The 15,386-nt window shown below is 37.5% G+C and overlaps 1 protein-coding gene across 1 annotated transcript in view; it reads right to left on the reverse strand.

Moving 5' to 3' along the window:
• The window catches only part of FGF22 (fibroblast growth factor 22), a 61,517-nt gene that overhangs the window by 26,573 nt on the left and 19,558 nt on the right, over window positions 1-15,386 (reverse strand). The window contains exon 3 of the mRNA XM_053700032.1: window positions 5,215-5,461. Within this exon, the coding sequence (XP_053556007.1) occupies window positions 5,215-5,461 (247 nt within the window). The remainder of the gene's footprint in view (window positions 1-5,214; window positions 5,462-15,386) is intronic.

The following is a 15,386-nucleotide window of genomic DNA, read 5'->3' on the forward strand; positions in this document are numbered from 1 at the left end:
GCAATCAACCACTAGACTATAAGGCCCTGTCTAATCTGGGAAAAAGACATACAATTTAGAAGGCCAACTAGTCACTTAGAAACTATAAAGAGTAGTACGGCTTGAATCTAGAACTTTTCAACTCAACAGTTAAATACCTCTGATACCTAAGAACATATATTATAAACAGCTCTCATCTTAAATAGGCAATAAGGTAACACCAAAAAATACAAAAAGGTGCCAGATACTGAAGCTCCACCTCTTCATACTGGGTGCCACCATCTTGGAGCTCACAGTCTGTGACAGAAGCAGTGCACTCTCACAGATCGGTAATATTGCCTATTCTTTACAGCTGTATAATGTCCTTCAGGTTAAGGTGCAGAAACTTAACATGTTTGCATTTTTACATAGTTTTACCGATACACAAAATATAATTTAAAACATCAATCAACATTATTATAGTGCATTGCAGCCACTGCAAAAATGTAAAGCTCTTGCTTTGTATCATGCACCCTTACCTGAAATACATTATACAGCTGTAAAAAAAATAGGCGATATTACTGATCTGTGAGAGTGCACTGCTTCTGTCATAGGCTGTGAGAATACCTGAGCTCCAAGATGGCAGCCCCCAGTACAAAGAGGTGGAGCTTCAGTATGTGGCCACCTTTAAGCTATTAAAACAGGAGAACTGATTTGAAACGAGCTGCAGGAGCATTATGAAATGCTATAACATAGCGAATAGTAACCATTCTAGAGTAGTTAGGTCCAGCAGTTTAATTATTATAGATCCAGCTGCATGTGTACCACCTGCCATTTTTTGCTGCCATAGTTACAACCGTATGGGCAATGCTTCAGAGTACCATGCCTAACCTAGTTTAAAGGGACAGTATACATCTTGTAATTATAAGATTTGTCTGAAGTATTGTAATAAACTAACATAGGGCTAGATTACAAGTGGAGCACTAATTTAACATGCGCCTGTAAATGGGTAAATTTGCCCGTTTACAGTCGCATGTTAAATAACCAGCCATTACAAGTGGCTGGTTAATGCTACCACGAGCTATGGTTAATTAACAAAATGTCTCCCAATTGCCCCTGAAATAAAGTGTAAGGTTCCTTTAATAAAATAAAAAAATGTAGCATCTTTATTTTTTAATTTGATTATAAAAATAACTGCACAAAGCAGTTATAAGGGGTTAAAGCGCCTTTACATTGCGGTTTATAGGGACTGCGTTTAAAGTGAAAATAAATATGTATATGCTTATATATTTATGTGTTTATACTGTATGTGTATATACACATATAACAGATAAATATATATGTATATATTCATATATATTTAAACTTTGCTGCCCAAGCAACGCTGTGCGATTTACCCCCTTCGATGCGCTAGGTTCTGTGCCATGTCTATCGGCATAAGAACAAGGCTCCCATTGGAGCCTATGGAAGCATGCTCTTGTGAGTGCAAACCTTCCATGCAATGCGAACGAGAGGTCATTTTCGCATTGCGCACAACTTGTAATACCAGTGCACATTTGCGTGCGCCGGTATTACTGAGAGGAGCGCAAATATCAAACTCGTAATCTGGCCCATAATAAGTTAGAAAATGTTTGCTGCAATTGTTTTCATTAGCCCATCTCCACCTACCACTTGCCTTATTTGGGGGAGTCAATCCAAGCTTGTGCTTGTTACTGTAGTAGACAAGTCTTGTTACGGTCATTATGTTGTTAAGAGCTATAAAACAGTGAAGAGTTTATTATCTAATTCTCTTTTCTTAAGACAATTAGGGACATATATGTGACATTACTTATTAAACCTAGCTTTTGCCCTTCCAGTTCTCAAAACTGAAAAACTTTTCATTTTCAGACTTATATTACAAAAACAAAGTTGCAAATTTAAATAATAAAATTATATTGTAAAGGTTGTGTTTTTTTCTTTTACTACACATAAATAAATATTTTATATTAAAAACGCATAGTCAAAAGTGATTCTAGAGGAGGAGCAAGGCGCACCCAATCTTCTATTTTACACCCCCATTGGGATGAGAAGGGTAAAGAGGTAAAAAAAAACTTTCTGCCCCTGTCCTTTTAGGCAGGCCATGTCCCACAATTTCACTTAACATTGTAATGATTCTATTGTTAATGTTACTTTAAAAGACAATGTGATGTCATGAAAATTAACCCCTTAATGACCACAGCACTTTTACATTTTCTGTCCGTTTGGGACCAAGGCTATTTTTACATTTTTGCGGTGTTTGTGTTTAGCTGTAATTTTCCTCTTACTCATTTACTGTACCCACACATATTATATACCGTTTTTCTTGCCATTAAATGGACTTTCTAAAGATACCATTATTTTCATCATATCATATAATTTACTATAAAAATTTTTTATAAAATATGAGGAAAAAATGGAAAAAAACACACTTTATCTACAACCACCAAAAAACACCCATGCTAAATAGTTTCAAAATTTTATCCTGAGTTTAGAAATACCTAATGTTTACATGTTCTTTGCTTTTTTTGCAAGTTATAGGGCAATAAATACAAGTAGCACTTTGCTATTTCCAAACCATTTTTTATCAAAATTAGCGCTAGTTACATTGAAACCCTGATATCTGTCAGGAATACCTGAATATCCCTTGACATGTATATATTTTGTTTTAGAAGACATCCTAAAGTATTGATCTAGACCCATTTTGGCATATTTCATGCCACCATTTCACCGCCAAATGTGATCAAATAAAGAAAATTGTTCACTTTTTCACAAATTTTTTCACAAACTTTAGGTTTCTCACTGAAATTATTTACAAACAACTTATGCAATTATGGCATAAATGATTGTAAATGCTTCTCTGGGATCCCCTTTCTTTAGAAATAGCAGACATGTATGGCTTTGGCGTTGCTTTTTGGTAATTAGAAGGCTGCTAAATGCCACTGCGCACCACATGTGTATTATGCCTAGCAGTGAATGGGTTAATTAGGGCGTATGTAGGGAGCTTCTAGGGTTAATTTTAGCTGTAGTGTAGTGTAGTAGACAACCCCAAGTATTGATCTAGGCCCATTTTGGTATATTTCATGCCACCATTTCACCGCCAAATGCGATCAAATTAAAAAAAACGTAAATTTTTTCACAATTTTAGGTTTCTCACTGAAATTATTTACAAACAGCTTGTGCAATTATGGCACAAATGTTTGTAAATGCTTCTCTGGGATCCCCTTTGTTCAGAAATAGCAGACATACATGGCTTTGGCGTTGCTTTTTGGTAATAAGAAGGCCGTTAAATGCTGCTGCACATCACAAGTGTATTATGGCTAGCAGTGAAGGGGTTAATTAGGTAGTTTGTAGGGAGCTTGCAGGGTTAATTTTAGTTTTAGTGTAGAGATCAGCCTCCCACCTGACACATCACACCCCCTGATCCCTCCCAAACAGCTCCCTTCCCTCCCCCACCCCACAATTGTCCCCGCCATCTTAAGTACTGGCAGAAAGTCTGCCAGTACTAAAATAAAAGGCATCTTTGAATATTCTTTTAAAAAAATTGAGCATATTTACATATGCTGCTATGTAGGATCCCCCCTTAGCCCTAACCTCCCTGATCACCCCCAAAACAGCTCTCTAAGCCCCCCTCTCTGCCTTATTGGGGGCCATCTTGGGTACTGGCAGCTGTCTGCCAGTACCCAGTTTGCAACAAAAAAAAGGGTTTTATTATTTTTTATTTTTTTTTTCTGTAGTGTAGCTTCCCCCCCACAGACTAACACCCCACCATACCGATCTTGCTACCCGATCTTGCTAAATTTTAAATAATATCCCCCTTTTCCCCCACTTCTACATAAAATATTTCTGTAGTGTAGCGGTTCCCACCCGCTCCCTCCCCGTGCACGCTCCCGCCCCCGCCTCCCCGTGCACGCATCTGTGCGCGCGCCCTGACATCGCCGCCCACGATCCCGTCCCCCTCCGCATCAACCAGGGCCATCGATGGCCGCCACCCGCCTCCCGGTCCTGCTCCCACCCACCAACGGAGTAAGTCACCGATCTCCCGGTGCAGAGAGGGCCACAGAGTGTCTCTCTCTGCATCGGATGGCCATCTAGAGTTATTGCAGGATGCCTCCATATCGAGGCATCACTGCAATAACCGGAAAGCAGCTGGAAGCGAGCAGGATCGCTTCCAGCTGCTTTCCACACCGAGGACGTGCAGGGTACGTCCTCAGGCGTTAACTGCCTTTTTTTTGAGGACGTACCCTGCACGTCCTCGGTCGTTAAGGGGTTAACCAATTGATGGTGTTTTAATCATTTTTAAGATGTGTGTGGTAGAAGCTTTTTCTCTGACATGCACATATATTTTTCGTCCTTGGTGGAGTATTTTAAAGGGACATAATACTCATATGCTAAATCCTACAACTGATGCAGTATAACTGTAAAAAGCTGACAGGAAAATATCACCTGAGCATCTCTATGTATAAAAGAAGATATTTTACCTCACAATCTCCTAAGCTCAGCAGAGTAAGTTCTGTGTATAAAGTTATACTTCAGCTGTTGCTCAGCTGCAGGTAAAAAAATAAATAAATGAAGAAATGAACAGCAGCCAATCAGCATCAGCAGTAAACTTCCTTAAACTAAATAGGGAAATAAGATGAGTGTGCACGTAAGTTCACTTCCTTAGCTGTCCCGGGACAGACATACTGATTTGCTGCTTAGAAGTCCTTTACAATGGGATGTGGCTACTGAGGAATTTTTGATGTAAAATATCTTTCTTTTTTACATAGAGATGTTTAGGTGATATTTTCTAGTCAGCTTTTTACAGCTATGCTGCATCACTTTCATGTGTTTAAACATTTGGGTATCATGGCCCTTTAACTTCATTTTGGGAAAAAAGTTTTAAAGGCCTGTGGACTTCTTCATACTTCATGTCCCATAAGTGCCTAACAACACCACCTGGCTCTGCCCTCATCCTGCCCCCACCTATGGAACACCAGCAACTAAACCCAGGAATCTTTGTCCCCCCCTTATAATATGTTTTCTGGAAACGCCCACTGCTCATCATCTCTTTAACTTTTACATAATAAAGTGTTTAAATTATGTTTTAAGGTAAACAAACCTGCTCAATCACCTTAGAACAATTTCTTTTCTGTGAACCTTGTACCTTTAAAGGGGCATTGCAGTGCAAAAACTAGCTACGTGTCATTGTATAAAGAGGGGTCCTAAGAAATGTGTCACCCTGATGCACTCAGTACTCACTGTCAGAGAAGTATCTTCGAATGCCCTTCACATTACCCATCCTGTCAATGGTTAAAAAGAAACCAGTGGCTGAGAAAAGACGTCTCCATCGCACATCCCCTTCCAGGTGCTTGTAATTGTGAATCCATCGGTTCTGGGAGTCAGAGGAGCCCACCGGGGAGGCAGTAAAAAGCAGCAGAGCACATGATGTCAGACAGATGGACTGGGCAGCAGGCAGGGGAGAAAGACACATATCAACCAATACCTTCTGGAGAGAAGAGATTGAATTATCAACATACAGTATCAGTTAGTGTAGGAAGGTGTTATATCAGTGAAACGGAACAAAATAACCACTGATAATGAGTCAGCTTTTATCAAAGACCAAACATTTAAAATTTAGAACATAGGCTACAAACAAAACGAATCTGCTATGCTTGTTCAATACCCTAATATGTAATATATTTAAAGCATATGCACTAGGAATATGCTTCTTAATTGCAATTATCCTCAAGGACAAAAGTTAATTTTCCAGACTGCTCTTTACTGATCTTTTCACCGCATTTCAGTGTATACCTATCCTGTATCTATATTGCACAACTCTGTAACATGCAACCTGTGCTTATTAGTCTCTGCTATGTTCCCTAACTCTCTAGCGTGTTGCTATATCCAGTGGAACAAGAAGATAGGTCCACAGCACCTTCTCTCTCAAGACTTTTTTATTGCAGACAGATGATAAACAAAAGCGACGTTTCAGGGAGAACCCCTTAATCATGTATAACTATAATTATGCATGATTAAGGGGTTTGCACGGAAAACGTTGCTTTGTTTATTATCTGCAATAAAAAAAGTCTTGAGAGAGAAGATGCTGTGGACCTATCTTCTTGTCTATAATTGTTGGGATTGGCAGAGTCCTTGGTTGACACAGGCACACATATACTCAGAAGCTGCTCTACTTACCATTTGTGCTGTATATCCAGTGGGACCATCAACTAAAATGGCCTGTGTTTATAAATGGGATTTTCTAGTGGTGAAATAAAATGCTCTAATTTGTTAGTGTTTTTTTTAACACTAGTGTTCCTTGCAGACTGTGGTTACCATCACAAAGTGGTTAAACACAAAGCTAAAGTAATGCTCAAGAGCAGTCGGTGATTGGGGCTACATTAGTATGCCACTCACCACTAGGCTCACCAGCTATGCACCTGCTAAGAAGCTGAAACGTGTCACTAGTTTTCATGGCACAATAGAGTTATTATAAAATTCTATGTCAAATGACTTACTTTTCCATATAAAATCTTCCCTACTCTACAAATCTTCTTTCTACACGGTTCCCTGGTAAAGGATAGATTTTCCTCCTTCTGCTTGTTGCTTTTTCACAGGTTTCACTGTATCACTGACTCACATTATAATAGTTATAACTGTCATCCAAAGTCTCTCATACTCAGCTTCGTAGCTTACCTTTATCATCATAAAATATATATTATAGTATAAAATCTAGGTGGAATTAATCACTCATTCCACACTGGGATTGTATTACTGAATCATAACATGAAAACTTCCAAGTATCAGTTTTATTTTTTGGAGCTTTATTAAAATAAATATGTACCATTACAAAAATGTTTTAATATTGTTTTTTATGCACGAGTGGATCTAAAAATCTGTCACCCTGAATAAGTCACAGTAAACTTTTTTTTATCTGAATCACAAAACTTTAAGTTTGACTTCCATGTCCCTTTAAATCAACATGAAACACAACATTTTTTATTCCTGATTCAAATAGAGCACATCATTTTAAACTACTTTCCAATTTACTTTGATTTTTAAATTTGCTTCATTCTCTTGGTATTCTTTCTTGAAGGAGCAGTTTAAATTTGCTTCATTCTCTTGGTATTCTTTCTTGAAGGAGCAGCGATGCACTACCAGAAGCTAGCTGAATACATTGGTTGAGCCAATGAAAAGAGGCATAGCCACCAGTGAGCAGCTAGTTCCCAGTAATGCATTTCTGCTTCTGAGAACAAAGAAAATTAAATAATATAAGTAAATTGGAAACTTGTTTAAAATTGCATGCTGTATCTGAATCATGAAAGTTTAATTTTGACAGGGCTACCTTTTTCTACCTGGCCTGTTGGGGGTACTTGAGGAGCGTGGTTCAGAAACCCTGGTTTAAACCATTACATTCCGTTTCAATAATATTCCTCTGTGCACTCTCCTCTGCCGGCCAACTGGAAACTACTATATTTTTTTATAGTGATGTTTTCACCGCTCGGCCAATCCGTGTGTATGCCATATGACCAAGATTGGCCAAGTGGAGTTTCCAGTGGGCTGACAGAGGAGAGTGCACTAAGGATTATTATTGGAACAGAATTTAACCATTTAAACTATGCTTAAAGGGAAAAAATGTAGCTCTACACTTATACAGTAACTAATTTTGTAAGCTGAACTTGACCATCACTTTAACAAAACCAGAATTTGAAAAACAGTAAAACGGTAGTAATGTCACACATAAACACCTGTTTAACTGATCCTGAGTATTATTTTAGTTGGACCTGAAATAAAACTGTTGTGATTTATAAAATGATGACATTCCTGCATTGACATTAGCATTTAGAATATTTCTTGGATTTTCTAGGTTCACAATTTGATATGCTATGCAACTTGATCACTAAGGAATGTAAGTGTTTGTGAATTAGCTGCATATAACAAGAAAACTGGAGAGACTGGTTAGGAGATTTGGTGAATTTTGCCCACTGTCTCTACAAACACAACTATTCTCTCCACCATCATTTACTTTTTAAATATTCACATATGCTATTCTTCATTTATACCCATACCAATGTATGCTTCTCTTTAAATAGACAGGAAAGTCAAATTAAATTTAAAGGGCCATGATACCCACATTTTTTCTTTCATGATTTAGAAAGATAATGCATTTTTAAACATCTTTCTTATTTACTTCTATTATCTAATTTGTTTTATTCTCTTGATATTCTTTGCTGAAAAGCATATCTAGATATGCTCAGTAGCTGCTGATTGGTTGCTGCACATAGAAGCCTCATGTGATTGGCTCACCCATGTGCATTGCTTTTTCTTCAAATCAGGATATCTAAAAAATGAAGCAAAATAAATAATAGAAGTAAATTGTAATGTTGTTTAAATTTGTATGTTCTATCTGAATCATGAAAGAAAGATTTTGGGTTTAGTGGCCCTTTAAATTAATTGGATAGAGCATTAAATTTTCCACTATCCAATTTACATATATTATCAAGTTTGTTAAAGGGACACTGAACCCAAAAAATTTCTTTTGTAATTCAGAAAGAGCATGCAATTTTAAGCAACTTTCTAATTTACTCCTATTATCAATTTTTCTTCGTTCTCTTGCTATCTTTATTTGAAAAAGAAGGCATCTAAGCTTTTTTGGTTTCAGTACTCTGAACAGCACTTTTTTATTGGTGGATGAATGTATCCACCAATCAGCAAAGACAACCCAGGTTGTTCACCAAAAATGGGCCGGCATCTAAACGTACATTCTTGCATTTCAAATAAAGATACCAAGAGAATGAAGAAAATTTGATAATAGGAGTAAATTAGAAAGTTTCTTAAAATTGCATGCTCTATCTAAATCACGAAAGAAATTTTTTTGTTACAGTGTCCTTTTAAGCTATCTTGTGGTTAAAGAGTAATCCTAGGCAAGCTCAGAAGCGTGCATATTTCTTAAGTCACCTGGAAGCAGTATTTGCAACAATGGTTTGTAACATAGTTGCACACACTGCTGCAATAGAATGCTATAGACACGTGCACTCTTCTGAGCTTCTATCAGCCTACCTGAGTTTACTCTTCAACAAAGGATAAAAATAGAACAAAGCTAATTTGATAACAAAAGTAAATTGAAAAGTTGTTTAAAATTGCATGATCTATCTGAATTATGATCATTTAATTTTGACTTTACAGTCACTTTAACAAAAAAAAAATATCTGTATTGTTTAAAACTAACACCTTAGTAAACAATAGAATATTAGTCTCTAATACAGCAAGCCAGCCTTTTAATAGATTCGCCAAATACTGGATGATGTAAGTAATATAGTTGACTCATCAGAGGCTGAGAATAATTTAAAAAAAAATGTTTTTATTTAACTTTTTAGGAAATTGTGACTTATGAGAAACAAACAGGATGTTTTGCTTAAAAATTGTATTTTTTTAAGAAAAAAACAAACCCATAAAATGTGTTAATTTGGTTGTTACAGAGAGGGCTGGAACACTCCCTTTAAAGGAAACATTAGTTTACACAGTGCCACTCATATATTTAGTTCCTTTGATAAGCTAAGACTAAAAAAGCCTCTCCATTGTCTGTATATTGCCTACAGCCTATTCATTAAAGCTTACTCATCTTCTTTAGCAAATAGGTTCTATATAATAAAATAAACTTAATAATGTAGATGTCTATTCTGTCTAACTAAATCTATGAGAATATTTGGTACACACAATAGATCACAGCTTACTTAGAGCCAGCAGATGCATGTCAACTTTACATGCAGTTAAAGGGACAGTTCACCCAAACATTTTCTCTCATTTAAATTGTTCCCAATGATCTATTTTATGTGCTGGAGTGTATTAAATAGTTTACAAGTAGCTCCTATCCCTATTTTGGCCTTTGAAATAGCTGATTTAGCTTGTGGTTTCCCAACCTATACTAAAAGTTTTGATACTGGAGTATCAGCTATTGAATAGCCTAAGTAAACACAGCCAGCAGAATAATTGATACTCCCAGTGGGGTGCAGGATAGTTAAGTAATAAAATTATAATTTTCCATTGTTCTCTCTATGTATTGAGCTTTAGTTTTCCAGACAAATATAAGATAAGGAAGCCTCTGTGTGTACATAAAAATGATAACATAATGAGATCTGATATTACCTGAAGCTCAACCCATTGTAATAGGCTGTGGTTTAAAAGCACAAAACCAGCTATTTCGTATACACAAATAAACCTGAAATGAAAATGTAATTTCTCATACATTTTATACTCTGCAGCTGGTTTAACAAGTCATTGAAATTACATTAATATAAAAACAATATTACAGTGTATTGTCCCTTTAAATATATTAGTTTAAATGTTTCATAGTCCAGATGAGTATACAGCGAGAAGATATTCAATTGATTAATTTAACTGACCCATATTTCATTAGTAGTTCTAACTGATCCACATTATTATCAGCCCCACCATAACTCAAGAATTACCCTTTGCTCTTACCTGTCTGGATCATCACAGATGTAAGACACCACAACCACCAAGTTGATGTCAACTCAAGAAAGGTCAATATGAGATTCTACTATGATCTAAGCAGCTTATCCTGACATGTCACATTCCTACCACCCTAAACATAATGTCACCTGACCACAGACATATTTATTATTTGAGCTGTCTGATATGTAGTAATCTCACAATAATGAGTGTACACACAGCATAGATAAACTCATAAAGTTATTTACAAACAAGTTCAAAGTGTTTACTATGTGTTAATCAGTGGGTGGGAGAAGAAGAATATTTCTATGAATCTTGCTATAAATAAACTGATTATACATGTACTGTAGGTGTCATCAGTATTTATATGCAATAAAATCCTGCAGTAAATATATAATCTACCTCCCACACACAATATACTGTAAAAATGTGGCAGATTTTAAATAAGAGTATCTTATATGATGGCTTTTTGTTTAGTTAGTTAAAAAGGGTCAGTTGATTGTCACTCTGTTTTAGAGTGTCCATGATTTTCAGGGGGGGGGGGAAAGAAAAATTATACTATAGGATGACATTACTAAAGACAGTTACAGTTTGGGTTGTTTTAACTCAACCAATAGATTATAATTAATTTGGGTGCAGGAAGAAAGGGTGAGTGTGTAATGTTTTACATTTTATTGGGGTAGGAAGAAGCTGCTATAATAGGGGCCTCCATACCTTCTCCAGGTAAGCATGGATTAGTACAGGAAAAATCAAAACACACTGCTGATTGGCACTTCCCTGATTGGTTGGTCATTGTTGGCAGTGCAACTCACCAAGTGAGTTAAAGGGCCATAATACCCAAATGTTTAAACACTTGAAAGTGATGCAGCATAGCTGTAAAAAGCTGATTAGAAAATATCACCTGAACATCTCTATGTAAAAAATAAAGATATTTTACCTCAAAAGTTCCTCAGTAGCCACCTCCCATTGTAAAGGATTTCTAAGCAGCATTTTAGTGTGTTTGTCCTGGGACATCTGAAGGGACTAGCATCGTGCACGCTCATATTATTTCACCAATCAGGTAAAGGAAGCTTACTATGAAATCTCATGAGAGTTAAGTCAAATCTCATGAGATCACAGTAAGAGTTCATGACCTCAGCACTGCTGATGCTGATTGGCTGCTGTTCATTTCTTCATTTTTTTTAAATTTTTTACCTGCAGCTGGGAGCAGCTGAGTATAACTTTTTACACAGAACTTACTCTGGTGAGCTAAGGAAATTGTGAGGTAAAATATCTTCCTTTTTTACATAGAGATGCTCAGGTGATATTTTCCTGTCAGCTTTTTACAGTTATACTGCATCAGTTTCAAGTGATTTAGCATATGAGTATTATGTCCCTTTAAGATCCGACCAAGATTACCAGTTTTGCTTCCATCAGTGATCGCATCTCCATTGACAGGGACTAATCCTAAAGGAACAACTAATCATGGCTCGTGATTGCCCCCTAAGCACATAATTAGAATTGTAATTGAATTGTCTCATCCTGTGAATAAGGCCAGTTTTATCTTATTGAAACATCAGTGTGCCAATCAAAATAATGCTTTTAAAATGTTGCAAGGAAGAACACAGGAAGACAAAAGAGAGGCGCTTGTGTGTACCAGTAGAATGAAGAAAAATAGTAAATAACCACAACAGGGTACTCACATTTGTTAACAGCACTCATACAGTGCTATCAGACATGTACTGGGCACTCACAGCAACCCAGCTTGCTGTATTCCTACGTGGGAACAGGAACACTCTTGGAGGATTTCTTAGGAACTAAGAAAAAAACTTGCCCACAGGAGCAACTCCACATGCTGGATACAGGAGATCAGAGCAAACACAGGAACTTAGCAGAGGCTTCCAAACAGGGTAGTCTCAGTCCCAATCAGGGATAGGCACGAGCCAAGGCTGTGGTGGACATTTTCTAAAGTAAAGACCTTTAGTGAAGGACACCAAGGTACATTTACAATTAAAACTATCATTTTATAGTGCTGAATTTTATTATACTGATGCAGATACCTCTGATCCTATAACCAGCCCTTGTCTGGCTATACACATGTGCCAGTGTCAATTCTGTGTCTTTGTATAGAGCTGGGTGTTATTATACAGATACAGAAGATACGCATCCAGTATTTCACTCAGGCTTTATTTATTCCATAACTTATCACCCAATATTGCTAGCAGTCTCTTGACAAGCCACTAATTTTATTCTCACTAAATATTTTCCCTTTCCTATTATTTTATCAGAAATAAAAGATATACTAAGGTTATGATTCACAACCTTACTATATCTTTTCTTTCTATTTAAATACTACTTATAATAAACCTCAGGTGCTGGTTAAAGTGCTTTACCTTTGCATATAAAGCTCCAGGGACACAGTGGCAGCTTGCTTCTTGAATCTTCCCTCTCTCTCTATCTCACTCAGAGTCATTTTCTAGTACTAAGCGGCATCATGTGGGAGTGGCCACAACCCTGCAAAACGTGGCGCCGCGTGTGTTAAGGAGGAGTCAGGACCAGTATTCATCTGTCTTACTCCTCCCTCCCCACAGCAAAATGGGCGGCGGACACTGCAAGTGCCAGTCATGGACACCAGTGTCCGTGTACGGACACCTTGCCTATCCCTGGTCCCAATGGTGATGGTAGGTAGGTGGTGTGTAAAGAATCAGTGGCGTTTCCAGAAATAGAGCTCCTGCAGTGCTTAATTCACAGCTCCACAAAACATGTTGACTAACCTGAGCCTCTTTAGAAAAGCAGTGACTTTGTGAAGCCCAAGAAAGCTTCTGTGAGGAAAACTGTCTCAAATGACCACATGAACTGGGACAATTATTCTTGCCACATATAGAAGGCTTGGTGGACATCCTAGCTACAGTAATGCGTCCCTTCAGTGAGAATGCCATGGTTAAATTGACCTTCATCACCACCAATCAGCAGCTAGAACCTAGGTTTTTTGCTTCTCCTGAGTTTATCTAGATAAACCTTTCAATAAAGGATAATAAGAGAAGGAAGCAAATTAAATATTAAGTAAATTGGAAAGTTGTTAAAAATTGTATGCTCTGTCTAAATCATGAATGACTAATTATGAGTTTACTGTCCCTTTAACACTCAAGCAGGAGCGTTAAATAACGCTCCACTTGCAATCTGTCCCTAAATAAATTGAACACTGGAAAAGATGCTGGAATCGTGAGCGGAGTGAGAGTGTTCTTTAGGTTTGCTATGAGTAGGTTGGTTTTGCAAATAGGTTTCCCAAGTAGCTGTCATATGTTTATATGTTACCAAGCTGTAAATAATGATATTTCTCCAAATCTAATAAATCAGATACTTAGGGGCCTATGTATCAAGCTCCGAAAGGAGCTTGACGGTCCGTGTTTCTGGCGAGTCTTCAGACTCGCCAGAAACAGCAGTTATGAAGCAGCGGTCACAAAGACCGCTGCACCATAACCTGTCCGCCTGCTCTGAGCAGGCGGACAGACATCGCCGGAAATCAACCAGATCGGGTTGATTGACACCCCCCAGACCTTGATAAATAGAGGTCTTAATATCTACATGGATAATGAGGTATTTCCTCTTCTTTTCCAATGTTTTGCTATCAAGATATTAACTATATTATGATCTTGAAGAAATTGCAATCTGGTTTATATTTCATCTTTGGAGGTTTATTTAATAATCAAATCAGTGGATCTAAAGAAAAGACAGGATGAAATATTTATTTTTCTATTTCTGTGATAACAGAAAACACACAAACATTTGATATGAGAGCACCAACACCACAAGTAACCCATGCCAATATTGACATCTGTTTGCCTTGTGTGGGAAAAGTCTATGTAAACTTTGAGTAGTATAGTACCACCTATGCAAAAATTTGAAGTTTATTTCTAGCATTACGTCAGATATTGATGATACAGCAGTACATTGGAAAGTATAACCCTGTTAATATACTGTAAAAAGGTAATTGCCTTGATTGGAGACTGGAACCAGTTTCATGGGCGATATGTTGCAGGCCCAAGTCAAGTACAGGTTACAGTAGATATCATATAAAGAAAGAGAAGCAATCTGCCAGGAACAAACAACAGTTCAGTGGCTTATTCTGTGACCCGGTTACCACCTGGGAGTATCTTCTTTATCCCAATTGTGCTTTTTACAGAGGAGAACTTTCCTGAAGTATATCAGTCTGATCCCATCTAACAAGGTCAGTCCAGCCCTTAAATTACATCAGATGAGCATCAGTAGCAATAGGTCAGCAAAGGATAATCTAAAGAGATGTCAGAAGCTAGGCCAGGATTCAGCACCAGACCAGTAGACAGGAACCAAACTTCACAGTAAAGGGTTAAAACAGGTAAGTATTGGTGAGGCAAGAAGCATAAGTTAGGATACAGGCCAGGGTCAGAACCAGGGAAACAAACCAGAAACAGGAACTTCAGACTTCCATGAAAAACTAACCAAGCAAAGAAAAGGAGTCAGAAGGGGTCTTTTAAAACCACCACCATAGACCTTGGCGCCAAAACACCTGCAGGGTCATTTCTGATCTAAAGGTTACAAATAACACTACCCTTAGCACAAGTCACTGTATCCGGATAGCTGTGCACAGGAGACAGAACCTGACAGTAGAGGGAGAATCATTTCTAAATCTGTTTCTTAGTTCTCCAAACTAGCAGGAAGGAATCCATAGTATGGTGAATAGGAATTTTGTAAATAATAGATAAGAGGTGGCTACTTGGGGGTGCCATCATACAATAAAAACACATTTTGAGACTTTTTTGTGTGGGGTGGTGTCTATGGAAACATTGTTGCTCTCCAGAAAGCTGGTTAGGATGTCTTGGAAACAAACATTAGCACCATATGTCACTAGATGGGAAAGGAAAAATATGTGACAGTTTTGGAGATTCGAAATCTAATCTCCTCTCAAATAGTTAAATTGAATGTAAAAGTGCTGCTTAGACGGT

The sequence above is a fragment of the Bombina bombina genome, chromosome 2 (genome assembly GCF_027579735.1).
Source record: "Bombina bombina isolate aBomBom1 chromosome 2, aBomBom1.pri, whole genome shotgun sequence".
NCBI lineage: Eukaryota > Metazoa > Chordata > Amphibia > Anura > Bombinatoridae > Bombina > Bombina bombina.